The sequence below is a fragment of the Lissotriton helveticus genome, chromosome 10 (assembly GCF_964261635.1).
Source record: "Lissotriton helveticus chromosome 10, aLisHel1.1, whole genome shotgun sequence".
NCBI classification, from domain to species: Eukaryota; Metazoa; Chordata; class Amphibia; order Caudata; family Salamandridae; genus Lissotriton; species Lissotriton helveticus.
The window spans coordinates 916,296,664-916,311,220 of NC_136071.1; the positions used below are offsets into that span (position 1 = coordinate 916,296,664).

Sequence of the window (14,557 nt, forward strand, 5' to 3'; positions counted from 1 at the left end):
CAATAAGGAACAATCTACCTATGATCTGACTTCAATTGAGGCAAGGCAGCCTGATAATAACAAAGGGCTTTGGTCAAAATCCTTCAGCCCATTGACCTGCTTCGCTCAGCCCTTTTGAGCCAGTGGCTCGAGACATTGTCAAGAACATTTGGCTAAACCCTGAGTAGTATTTTAGTCTTACTATTATTCTATTAGGTTTTTTGATGTAACCTTTCTCCTACACTGCTCCCATTGAAATGCACAAGGGACTAATTTACATCTCAAGAGCATATTCAATCATTATATTTTTGTCATAGTAATCTTTATCTGACACTTGTATTTTAAACATATAACCTTCGTTTTTCTATTTGTTCTCTGTAGCAGCTATTCATTCACACCGTTAATTTGCTTGAATGTGAGAGTAATGTTAAGGTGGAATCTTCACCTTGGTAAATCAGGATACTGTGACCTTAAGTAAACTGCCATGAAGTCTCATGAGATCAGCAGCAAGCAGCGAGATTACGTGATACTTTGGGCGTGGAGTTTGTGGGCAGGTGTTCTCCTCTCCAGCAGACCCATCCTGCACTGTAGACTCTTTCAGTCCTGTGGCATGGATGAGTTTGCCTTCAAGCTCTCCCTGCTGCTCATTTGCATCATGCCACTGGACTGTGATTATACAGCACACTCTGTGCACCCTCTCATCCTGCCCTTCTTGGGCCACTGCTGGTCAGCTCTCCTAGCAGCTGTCTCTCATACTAATGGGAGGGTGCTAACAAAAACTGGAAGAGCCATTGGATCTGTCTTATAATTAAAAATAGAAGTCATACCTACTGGTTTTGGCAATGTTTGGGATAGCTCCATGCTGATTTTAGATGATATCGTAATTATCCCGCCTTAAACCTTGGCACTCCTGGTAAAGTGGGAAAGCAAGAAATAGAGCAGGCTCTTCCCAGAATTGTCTAAAAAGGATACACTGGACATGTTGACAAAATCGAGGTGGAATAAAAAGACCGATAGCGCTGGCTACCAGCAAGGCAATCCGCCATTAGATAACCTTCTACTGCTTCATACTCCCTGTGGAGCCCACAAGGATGACCACCCACCCATCATTTTCACAGACTCCCTGTAATTTAGCCGTGATGTCTGTTGTCCGTAATTGATGGTTTAACGGTTGGCATTTGTCCGTAATTGGAGCCTTCCAGCTAAAGGACAAAAGTTGATTGCAAAAATTCAGATTACCCAGCTGGGGTGGAAGGGAGGGGGTCTCCTCTGCTGTGTTCCCGTGGGAGAGGCAGACAGATTAGAAACAAGCCTTCTTGCCAGGGTGCCTGATCCTGAAAGAAATTCGCATGTGCGCAACAGATACATCTGCAAATGTAAAGGCTGCTTGGGAGTCGATACAGGCATTCATTGATGTAGTCAATTGAAGTTTTTTGAAGGCAAAGATATTTTATTTTTGAGAGGTACTGTAAGAGTGTTCCAAGCTGAGCTGTGGAGTGCATGCTTTAAATGGACAGTTATAAAAAAAAATTTGCAGAAGGTATAATCTGCATATTATTGAAATCTAGTTTTTTCAGAAGCACTTTTTATCTTAACGTAAATTTGTATATGTATTTTCTGCCAGCCAATATTATACTGTGTGTAATTCACGTTTAAAATAATGAGTTGCACGTTCAAAGTGCTTTCAGGGACCTCATAGCACTAGAAATTCACATGACTTTCCCTGCTGCACCAAACGCATTAACCAATAAAGTTTTCACAACATAACATAGTGCTTTTCCTACTGATAAGTTTAACTTTTATAATTTGTTTATTTAAGGTGTGTGTTATTTTATATGTTGATCATAAAAAAGGAGGAACCAGGGGTGCTTATAGGTCCAGCAAACGTGCCCCCGGGGGATCAAGCAGGCGGATATGGTTAGCAGTTCCTTAGAGAGATAGAAGGAGAGGAAGAGTCTGGGTCAGTCTAACACCCTAATGATCTGGTAGAGACAGGGTCTCTACCACTTTGGGATTTGAGGGCCTCTCACGCAGGCTGGGTGGCATGCTTCATCATAGGGCATGCTACTTGTCAGGCCGGTGCTGCAATGCCTGACGGACACTCTATGAGGCGCTCTTTATCTGAGGTCTTTTCGTCCTAAGACATGGGTGCAGTGTGGGTATAAGGCCTTGTGGTGTAGATGTAGGTGCAAGGTGTGAGGGAACTGTGCAGAGAGGGCTAAAATGAGGCACAGTGGTACTCCAAATCCAATTTAATCAGCGAGCCCACTGGTCCCAATTAAAATCACAAAAGGTGTGCCACCAGTGAGATAATGGACATTGGTGGCTACAGAATAGTGGTCAACATGTTTCTTGCCTAATGTGTCTGGAGGATCATGTGGCAATTCTTCAGGGCCAAGTATATACTATCTACACAGTAGTTGTTTCCAGTATTAGTGTCAGATGTGTTCCAAACACTGAGGAATCTTATTAGACCAACCTAAAACAAAAAAAACAGAAATGAAAACAACATAAATCATAATGAACACCATTAAAGACAGCCTCTGGGGAGACATCATGCAAATCTACATGGACAGGTGGTTAGAAGAACTCATAAGTGGTAAACTCTGTGAAAAAGGAAGAATCATTGTGGCAAACGTGTAGCACATATAATGACTGAGATAAATGTGGTGGTAAAACAACCACTGTGGTACATTTGTAGCAAAACACTCACCCAATTAGGGTGGCTCACTAGCTCCTTCGAGGAACAGGCGGAGGGTGCGTTAACGTCTTAGATATGGCATAAAATCAAGAAATTGTTACAGGCAGCCTGTTGGTCTCAGCAGAATGAGACCAGCATGGAAAAAGACCACAGGGGCACGGGGCGACTTCCTTGTGAAATAGAAAGTGGAGAGAGTACTCACAATTCAGCCACAGCTGCCTTGCCGGAAGACCTACCCCTTACTCCACCAGCTCGGGAGAGTGCAGTGAGTGAGGTACGGCTGGCATAAGTACCTAGAGAGGATGCGGGACTCGGGTGGGTCCAGGTGTTCCGGAAGCTGCCTGTCCGGGTAAGGTGGGACTAACAGTGAGCTCGCAGACGGCGCGAGAATTATTGGCGAGAGGCAGGGTAAAAGCGGGCGCCATATTGTATGAGGGAATAATGAGGAGCTACTCAGAAGAGGTGGATAGAATGGCTGGTAGTGACCAGTTTAAAGCAAACTTTGGCGCTAAAGGGGGCGTTCCGCAAATAGACGCATACAATTTAAAAGCAGTTAAGGGAATCGCTGGTGGTGACCAGTTCAAAGCAAACTATGACAATAGATGGGGTGGCCCACAAATAGAGGCACCGAACTCAAAAACAATAAAAGTAATAACTGATAGTGACCCGTTAAAGATAAACTATGGCAATTAAGAGGGCGGCCCACAAATGGTGGCACACAAAATGGGCAGCTCACCTAAAGAGGCATACATGCGGGCGGCTTACAAGTGGAGAGGCACACACAGCAAAAAAGGTAGGATCGTGCCTTAAAGAGGTCTGGATGATAGACAGGGCATGGCTGTTAAAAGAGTCACATGTGAGGAGAGCTTAGGAGGGGGAGAAACAGCATCCCCCACAAACAAGTATATCCTAGCTTTCAAGGGTCCCCTCAGACAGGCAGAAGGACTGTGGAGAATGAGGATTTATATCACCCTAGCTCATGATGGCACATGCATGTAGGTAGTGGACTATCTATTTTCTTTGTTCCAGGGGATATCTTCATTCATATTATTTTGATCACAGCAAAGATGTAAAATCCAGTATTGTTCCTATCTAAAGAGGGCCTGTCTGCTCATGTGTGGGTGTGCCTCTATGATTGTCCATTTGAGACTGTCTGGTCCTGTGTGGCCCTACTCTGCAAAATGTGAACAGAGCTTAGTGTTGAGCTTGTGGCAGCCGATATTGCTACGATGTTCCATGATTCGTGTTTTGGCTATCCCAGTGGTCATGCCTATGTAACATAGATTGCAAGGACATGTCAAGGTATAAATGCAATTGCTTGTGTTACAATTTGATTGATTTTTCGATACCCATTTAAACGCGGGGGATAACTGGATCTCCTTAGTCGGCTCTGTCAGGGTACACACAGTACATGACCCACATGTAAAATGGCCCTTCACTGGAGGGAGACCCCACAACAGACGTTGGTCACTCTGGATGCTGTGTGGTGGTCTAGTGTGGACAAGGATGTCTTTTAGGTTCCTGGTGCGTTTAAAGGTAAACCAACGTGGTGGTAATGTAAGTTCGACTATTTGCAAAATGCCCCAATGTTTCTTAATGATCTTCCTGATTCTGTTAGAGTAAGGAGTGAATGTGATGACACACATCAGGGTATCTCCAGTGTTTCTTTGGTTCAGTTCTAGCAGTGCCTCTCTGTTGTTGTTGCAGGCCCATTTTTTTTCTTTGTTAATGTTGTGTGTAGGGTAATTGCATAACCTCAAATTGTGTGCCAGTTGGTCAGCCTTGATTTCATAATCCAGGACAATATTACAGTTGGGTCATAGCCGCAGGAACTGTCCGAAAGGTAGGCTGTCTCTCAATGCTTTAGGGTAGTGACTACTGTATAAGAGGAGACTATTGCAGTCCATGGGTTTCTTGTATACTGTGGTACTAAGTTGGCCCCCTGTTAGTGTGATCATCAGGTCTAGGAAAGGAATACATCTATTGAATATGGTATATGTAAAGCGGAGGTATTGATTGAGGGTGTTAAGACAGCCACAGAATACCTCACATGATGCCATGTCACCCTTCCAGAATATCAGGATGTCATCTATGTATCTGCACCAGAGAAGTTACTGGTGTAGGGGTTGGAGCTGTCAAAAATGACCCTTTTCTCAAAGGCCACCATGTAGAGGCAGGCCAGGCTCGGGGTGAAGGTGATACCAATGGAAGTTCCTTGGGTCTGATAGTACAGCTGTTACTTAAATTGGAAAAAGTTTTCAGTCAGGGCTATTGTGGCACATTCCATTATGAAATTCACTAGGGTAGGGTAACCCCATTACTCTGCCAGGAGAGCAGCCTCTACATCCTCCAATGTCGCTGTTTGCGGAATGTAAGTGTGGAGGGCCTCCACATCTAACGTTACCAGTAAATCGATTTCAGGGGCTGTGTCAATATTTTCAATGAGGCGTAGTACATCCCTAGTATCGTGTAAATGAGGGTGTCTTCTGAACAACAGGTTGTAAAAGGTGGTCACTGAAGCGTGAGAGGGGCTCAAGAAGGGAATCAATCCCGGAAACAATGGGACGTCCAGGTGGTGATTTCTGTCCTTTGTGAATTTTGGGGAGGACATAGAAATCGGGTATCCTATGTTCATTTTGATAAAAAAAATCCACCTCTTTTCGTCTAATCCACCCTTCTGTCTCGGTAGTGAAAAACATTGATGTGATACGAGTTGTTAGAGCACCTGTGGGGTCACTATCAATGCGGGTGTAGTAGTGACGGTTTGCCAACTGGCGGTTGCATTCATTGTCATAGTCCACTGTTGACATGATCACAGTGGCACCACCCTTGTCTGCTTGCTTGATGGGGATTTAGGCGTTGTTTGCTAGAGCATTTCCCGACGCAGCTTCTGCAGCAGAAAGGTTGTGGAAGGTAGAGGTGCTTTTGCCCCTGGAATCTTCTTTAAGAACTGCCTGTTCAAAACGGCAGGATTTCATTCAGGACTTGGCCAGCACTGGGAGTGAACTCAGATGGATTCCACAGTCAAACGTCTTCTTGTGTTTGCTCTGGTTTATCCTGAAAGAACGCTCTGAGGTGTATCTTTCGAAAAACATTGTGTAGTTCACAAGTGTCAAGTAAGTTATCCTGTTCAGGAGTAGGGACAAAACCGAGACCTTTCTTGAGGACCTTGGTTTCTGTTTCAGCCAAAGCCCTTTTTGATAGGTTAACAATCAGTTTATCTTCCCTGTCTGGCTCCGGGTTTTCATGGATTGCTGTGGTGGATCTTGCCACTATACCCGTTTGTGATTTCCTCTACTGTGCCCTGGCCTCTGCCCCAGCCTCTGCCAAAAAAAGGGGGTGTTGAGGAGCGGGGGAAGAACTGTTGTGAACCCTGGAATGGAGGTCCCTCGTAGCCAAAGTAAGGTGGTTGTGAGCCACGCCTTGTGCCATTGCTGCCCCAGCTGTCGTTGCTGAATTACGACTGGAGGAGTTTCTCTTGCATGATGTCTGACTTTCGTCTGACTAGACACATTAGGCAAGAAACATGTTTACCACCATTCTGTAGCCACCTGTCCATTATCTCAGTGGTGACACACATTTTCTGATTTTAATTGGGACCAGTGGGCTTGGAGGAGTGGGGATTTGGAGTACCACTGTGCCTCCTTTTAGACCTTTTTGCACACTTCCCTCACACCTTGCACCTACATCTACACCACAAGACCCTATTCCTACACTGGACCCAATGGCTTGGGACGACAAGGTCTCCGATAAAGAGCCCCTTAAGGGGGGTTGTCAGGCATTGCAGCGCTGGCCTGACAAGGAGCATGCCCTATGATGAAGCAAGACACCCATCTGGGTGTGTGAGGGCCACAAATCCCAAAGTGGGAGCACCCTGTCTCCACCAGAGGGTTAGGGCGTTAGAGCGACACAGCATCTTCCTTTCCTCTCTCTCTAAGGAACTGTGGGCCAGATGTAGGTAGCCAAATACCGGTCGGTAACGGACGAAATTCGGTAATTTCGGCCGTCACCGACCGGTATTTGGAAAATGAGATGTAGGATTAAAAAATTTCCCAATTCAGTAAATATTAGTCGGAATTCTACCAATTCGGTATTTACCGAATCCCTATTTACTGAGTCCTCGTATACCGAATCGGTAAATAAGAAATGGTAAAAAATGTCCATCGAGATGTAGGAAACCCAAAAAATACCGAATTCCATTAAATTCGGTATTTAAGAGTCGGTATTTACCATGGTTTGAAAGCAGGTGGTAACCAGGTGCAGGCTATAAAAGAAGGTTCCAAAATGCAACAGTGCAAGCAGAACGGCGGGATTCTACGTCATAGCAAGGCGGCTACGGCTACAGGCAGCAGGAGAAAGGGTATGGAGAAGGGAGGAGCAGGTCTACAGGCAGAGGATAACGCTCTTCCAACTGACTGAGCCAGAGATACTGCAAAGGTACAGGCTATCAGTATTTTCCGATTCGGTAAATACCAATTCGGAAAATACCGATTCGGTAATTCCCATTCATTCCTATGGGCCAGGAGGACCATAGGAATGAATGGGTATTACCGAATCGGTATTTACCGATTCGGAAAATACCGATTCGGTAAATACCGATTACATTTTCCGAGTGTTACCGAATCTGTAACTTTTTCCGACTTTTTTCCTACATCCCGATTACAGATTCTTAATTACCGATTCAGTATGAGTCGGTATTTAAGAGTCGGTAATCAGGATTTACCTACATCGGGCCCTGTGTACCATATCCGCTTGCTTATTTTATATGTAGTTACTTTGTTCTTTTTAGCTTCACTTCTGATTCCACCTTCACTCTCACTGAGCCTGTACCCACTGCGGTATCCATATGTTTTTCAATGCACTTCGACCACAGTATTGAATATCCATCTAATTTCTAAAAAAGCTAGTGATATTAGCATATGATGTCCTGCATTCCCTTCATAATGTAACTTTTTCTTATCTATATATTGTGCCAGATTAACCTTGGATCTCTATTTATTTGAAACTGTGGTCTATTCATCATACAGAATTGTACAAACAACACTGTCTTCTGGTGTTACTGGAGACTGAGAAAAATAAATTAACCTATTCAGTGGCTTAAGAGCACTTTGTGTGTCTCGAAAGCCTGCGTTCAAATTCCAAATTTCCTACATGACTAAATTCTGTAATCTAAGTCAAATTAATTTACTTTGTGTGTCTATTTTATTTCAAAGTGACATTTGAGAGAACTTCCAAGGTATTCAGTTTAAGATGGACTGTCTACAAAAAACTCACTTGTATGTTTTATTAACCTGTAATGTTCTGCCATCACAATAATATTAGCTATGATGTAAGGGAAACCAGATGATTGAGCACTTTTTTCACTTGTTGTGTTGTCAATAGGGTGGTTTGATGAATGTTTTAATGTTCATGCTGAGAAACTTTGATTTCATATAAATGTTAATACACTGTTGTGATTTAATGTACTAAACTGAAACACCACCATATGTTTTTCAAAGATTGCATTGTTTTTTGCCAAAAGAGGTTACATAGCGGGATAGTAGCCAAGTATGTAGCACCAGATTCCATATTACATTTACAGAAGAACAGTGCTGGGCTACATATATTTATGAAGAGTTAGCACACAATTGTTTTACTTTTGCTGTGTAACTGACTCATAGTAAACTGTTCCTCCTCACCCCCCACCCAGGTGCCGCTCCCTTAGGTAAGGATAGGTATCAGCATAGGGGAGCTGAGTATGAACGCTGTGATGCTTAGAAGAAAGTGATTTAGTGGGGGGAATCATGACAGCATGTTAGAAATAGAAGCTCTTAGATCACTGCCTTGTGCTGTTGCCTAGATGTGGCAAGAACAACTACTACATAGAAAACATGAGTATGAGTCTGGGTGGTTTACTGGGAGGCGGGGGAGAATATAATCTTTGGTGCAGTCTTTAAAGCCCTCCACCAAAATATCCCACATCTGTGCAATAAAACATTTTCTCAGACCTTCTCATTTCTCTTTGTAACAGGGTGCTCTCAGATCGAAACCAAGAGAGCGAGACCAGGCTCAGCTTATGATAGTTGGAGGAAGTGAATCCTTCCAGTGCAGTGTGATATTGTGTTTTACTTGAAGAAAAGTCAGGTTGAGGAACTTAGTGGAGGGTTTCTTGAACTTCGGGCTGGGGAATACACCCAATAGGACCACTTCTGGTGAATTTGTTAGTACATGTTCCTTCGTAGTTAACAGCACTCCGAGAACACTCTGCCAGTATGAAAGGAGTGTGGGGCAAGACTAAAGGGTATGAAGCAAATTGGCATCTAATATAATACAGCAAGGATATGCAGCAGCTGCTAAAGGATATATTTTGTTAATTCAGGCAAATGTAAGGTAGTCTCACGTACAAATATTAAAATGACTATAATTTAAATGGCAGCCACGGGTTACTTTGTGGGGATAGTCCAAAATGTTATACCAGTCCGTAATGTGCAGAGGTTTGCCCATGTCAGATTCCCGGGTAGTACAGAGAGAAGCCTTGGAGTGGTCTCCATGTTGCAGGAAAGCTCTGCACACCCATCTTATCAGTATAGAGCGTCTGACACACCTCATGTGGGCTTGTTGCCAGATGGTGGATATGAAATAGGGCATTTAATGATTGTTTAAGGTGTTCATAAGTAAAGAGTTGACCCGGTGAAGGTTGTAGTCTTCTATAAGAGTTTGGAATTCTAGTTGCTTGTCGTCAACAAATAAATACCCAATTTTCAGAGGCCTGCAGCATGTCACTAATGGAGCTGCCCTGAGGGTAGCCATCCAGTGCAAGAGGGAAGACCCATGTTTATTAGAATGGTCAGTAGGAGACAATGAGTAATGTGGTAAGTCCTCCTTAAATTCTTTATGGGTAAACCCTATCTCATGCAGCGGGTGGCCAGACATCCAGTGATCCACTCATTGTGCAGATAAATAAAAGAATTCTAAGTCCAGAAGGGCTAATACACCTGCAGTCACAAGTAGCTTTAGAGTGGAAAGAGCTACTCATCAGCGCCCCAGCCCCCAAATTAGAACTGGGATGTGTCCAAAGAAAGAACGAGGGAAGGTTTGCAAAATAATATATTAACTGGGGTAGCATTACCATCTTTACTAGTGCCACTTGGCCATTACTAAAAGTGAAAGAGAAGACCAAAAAGCAAACTGGGCTCTGAGGGACCATGTCACCCTGCCCAGATTTCCATTCTGCAGATCAGTGGGGGTTTGGTAAATATTAATCCCTGGTTGTTGAAAGGTTACGGATTCCCAGTTCAATTCAGTGTCTAATTGTATATAAAGGGGGAAACACTACCATATGTTAAAGAAACACTTCTTGCATTTTAAAATCTTTATCATGTTTTTACATTTTGTATGTGTAATTTACATCCCAAAGGTTTGCAAGATTGTATGTGTACTTTGGTACTTTGTGATGAGCTACAGTACCATTTTGAGACATGGACAGAGTGGGCTATTACCCAGCACAACCTTATAAGGGGTCTGGCTCCTGCTCACCCTTCACAAGTACACCAATAGATCATTACATGAAAAGAGTTAGCCAAGGTGGGTGGGTGTTGCTTATTCAACCTCTTAAAAGTGCCTCTTCTGTTTCTCTCCTCTCTGCTGAGACAACCCCCAGATATAAAATATTGTTCGATACTCATGGCGGCCCATCCTGTCTGATTTTAGGAATTATCCCACCTTGTTCTTCTCTTCTTTATTCATACAGTTCTTAGCAACAGTCCTTAGAATCAGTTGATGTGGACCTCCCATACGGTCTTTATTTGTTCCACCTCTTTAATCCTCCTTTATTGGTAGGCCTAGGTTCTGAGATACATGTAGAGTCCCAGATGAAGACTCTAGTGCTGTAAGATTACAGACAATTTATAGGTTCCTCGCATACTGATGTTAGGTGTTAGACTGTGCCATATTATCTTCTCTGTCCCAGTATTCTCTTTTATGTGTAGAGTACACTGGAGGTTGAGGTGAGCCAGTTGTTTTTGTTCAACTTGTTTATGCTAGGAGAAGGTTACTTAAATTACTGTTTCCCAAACTGTTTGCCAATCTTTAAAAAATGTTTAGAAACATAATCAAAATGATGCTGTTGCTTTCTCTCAAAGATAGAGTGGGTAAATGTGGGTAGGGGGTGATGGCCTTGACATGCTCAAGGGCCTTTATTTACTATTGAACAAGGACGTAATCTGTCACCTGAACGCAGCATACCTAGAGGCAAACAGAAGAAAACAATTGTGAATAAATAGTGCTATGTAGAAAATAGTAATACATGCACTGATAAAGTTGTGAGGTTTGGCCTCTCCTTGGATGTGTTTGTAAAACTGAACTTTTGTCCTTATTTTTTCCTGAAATTTGACTGTTTGTCCTGACGTTGTGTCCTGAATTAGACCCTTTGTCCTGAATTATTTACAGTCATGTCCAGAATTATCCTCCATGCCAGGTAGCCATGGCTACTTGTAAATGAGACAAATGTCCACCCAGTCCATTCCCCCTAAAAAGCCGACCAGATAGTTCTATAAATCATAAAGAATCCACTTACACCTGTATGATTGTGCTTCAGATTTGCCTCTTAAATCTCCTTTCCTCCTTCTCACAAGTCCTTCCCGCCCTTGCACCAAATAAACCTTCTTAGACTAAACATAACTTTTTAATTAGTCTTCTAATTCCCCTTAAGCCAACTCCCTTCTGAACCCTCTATATTCATCACATCATGATTCTCCCTCTCTTAGGGAGAGACTGTGGCCAAATTGCCAACTCGGGAGCTAGAGATTCGGAGTTGAGTCTCTCCATCTGTGCAACAGCCTGTGATTCTGGGCAAATCACTTAATCTCCCTGTGCCCATGGACTGCGCCTGGAGACTCAAACGGGTGATAAACCATGCTATATAAATGTACAAACTTAGGGCCAGATGTAGGTCGCCAAATACCGGCCGGTAATGGACGATTTCGGCCGTTACCGACCGGTATTTGGCTTTTGAGATGTAGGTGGGTCTGAATTTACAGAATCGGTATATTTACCGATTCGGTAAATTTACCACTTCGGTATTTTACCGAATCGGTAAATATACCGATTCTGTAAATCCATATGTAGGTGACACTCCTAAGAGTGCCACAGGCCCTTAAGAGTCGGTATTTTACCACCCAATCCTATTGGGTGGTAAAATACCGAATTCAGGTGTGCATGCACTTCTGTGCATGCACACCTGTGCCATGTGACACACAGACATGCCCTTAGGGCATGTCTGTGTGCCACATGGCACACATGCCTGTACTTGGGGTGCTAGAGGGTGTCAAAGTGACACCCCCTGCACCCTTGCAGGATTCGGTATTTACCGAATCTGTAAATACCGAATCGGTATTTCACATTGAATCCTATGGGCTTCAAGGCCCATAGGAATCAATGTGAAATACCGAATCGGAATTTACAGATTCAGTAAATACCGACTCTTACAGAATCAGTAATTTTTTACCTACATCTGCCTCCTTCCTATTTACCGACTCTTAAATACCGATTCGGTATGAGTCGGTATTTAAGAGTCGGTAAATAGGAATTACCTACATCTGGCCCTTACTCTCTTAAGGTTTGAGTCACAATCTTGTTTGTGGTCTGCTTGAACATGTTATTTTTTGCTCCTATGATATGATTTCTACACAGATGCATCTCAATTATGCCACGTGGGGCAATGACGTAATCTTGTGCATTTTGAGTAACAAATATAACGCCAAATGACAGAAATGATTTTAAATTAAACAAAACTTCACCCAGGTCTTTATATGCATGATGGAAGGCCTTGCTTATACTAAAACACTCTAAAACTGGACTTTTTGACAGGGAGTGGGGTACCTTGCTTGCCTTGTTTGGGGTAGTAAGCATTATATAAATGCTTTCATAAATACAATACAATACTGCTCATCCACAACCAAGAGTAGCCTTCAGATGATACCTATGATTATAAGTAATCAAGAGGTCACACCAACATGAACGTTTGTACACCAGCAGTGTTAGTTACATTAACAATTGCAAACAAGTGCCAATATGTAACCATCTTAAAGCAGGAAGGTCCAGCAGTTCACATTGCTCAATGCTCCAGTCTGTACGTTCTGCAAAATAAAGAAACTGGAAGTTTTCTACACCAGAAGATGTGATTTTTTTAATGATAACATGAAGCCAACACAGAGGGCTTGATTACCATGTCATTTGGAAAGCAATTCGACCGACTCCTTGTCGGAATCGGTTCTGACCGATTCGGGTTCGGCAAGTCCGACCGACCAATTGCGATGTGTACGAACACCGTTCGGTCGGTCTCCCATTGAATTTGATGGGCGCCTGTGTTCTGACCGACAACACAGGCTCCAATTGAAGAAAGGCGTGGTTGCGGAAAACCTTGCACCCGGTTGCAGGCACCCCATGGTGCCTGCCACACTGTGCATGGTTGTAAAGAGAGTGCCGTGGGTACCCCCCCACAGGCCCCCACCTGAGGCCTCTGGGTGAATTGGGTCCTGCTACAGGCCCCCAAAGTCACTTTCTGACAGCCATTCCAATGTCGACAGAGCAATTTGGAAAGGCTATCCAAATCCGACATCATTGTACGTCAGTCGGAAACGCGATCCAAAGAGATGTATGATTTGGCTCCGACCAAATTGGAGTCTCCGAATGCCGGACGCACCCGAATCCAAAAGACCGAACCTGTTAACTTCTATCGTAATTAGTTGGAAATGTTCCTGTGTCAGTCAGAAACATAGGTTCCAACACTGTTTAGGAAAATTTGAATGCCGTTTGGAGCCTTTCCAACCGACATCGTAATCAGGCCCAGAGTGCGTAATAAAAGAGCATTAAGCCTCAATCCATGTGTCAGAAGAAATTTGAAACATGTGTTATAAATTATTTCTATTGATGCTTACTGAACATTTTCTAATTAATTAAAAGGATGCAATTTATTTCAACAGGTGTGGCATTAAAACCTGAACCAACAAACACAACAAATCGAGGTAAGCACTTTGTTTATTTTAATGGATTATCTTCATTTTGGTAATTCTTTATTTTATTTGTTCACGCATCACAGATCATTAAATGCTTTGTTTATAGAATAATTTTGCTTTGAGGGGAATATAAGCATTGACAAATCCAATAGATCTGTAGCATGCTGCCAGCTTTCATGCTTTGTCAGTGCTTGTAAAGAAAAATCCTGCTCCATTACCCGGACCATATCAATAGTAAAGGATGCAGGCGTTGAGAGCTGGGTCACCTTTGGCAAAGTTCAAACCCACAATCTTCATTGATTGGCTCACAGATGAATGTATCCAAGGTGCAAAGAGTGGAAACCTGCCATGGACGTTTGACAACTCGAGGGCATTGAGCAAGGTTCTTGCAATGGGAAGTAATTTTGGGCGGTTGCTTAGTGGCAGCCCTTGAATTCCGCATAAGTGCTCCAAAGGAGAGTGTGCTAGAAAGTTGTACTCCTCTTTCCATGGCGCAACCAATGCTTATTAAGGTCAAAAGCCATCTATAAACAGGATTAGTTTTAAAAGGAAACGGGAGCCAATGCAATTCACAACAGCCAGAAGTGTTACATGGAAGCTTAATCCTCCAGAGTACCTCGTTCTGACTTAACATGTCTTAGGTTACACAATTTCAACATCTCTTTGCCCTAACCCATTGCGTAATGTAGACGTAGGTTTATAGGATGAGATTGGGATTCAAAAGTTGAGACTTTTTGAGCATCATTGTATGGATTGGAGTGGAAGGAGTGATGCATGAGGGTAGTTAGCATAACAAAAATATGGATACCATGTGATCAAAAGGGAGCACAGCACAGCCAGAAGAGTAACAGAGCCTGATTGAGGGTTGTGCAATGCATGACCA

The 14,557-nt window shown here is 43.2% G+C and overlaps 1 protein-coding gene across 1 annotated transcript in view; it reads left to right on the forward strand.

The window, feature by feature from the left end:
- The window catches only part of LOC144784640 (macrophage mannose receptor 1-like), a 765,034-nt gene that overhangs the window by 415,503 nt on the left and 334,974 nt on the right, over positions 1-14,557 (forward strand). Inside the window, exon 16 of the mRNA XM_078663569.1 lies at positions 13,642-13,683. Within this exon, the coding sequence (XP_078519695.1) occupies positions 13,642-13,683 (42 nt within the window). The remainder of the gene's footprint in view (positions 1-13,641; positions 13,684-14,557) is intronic.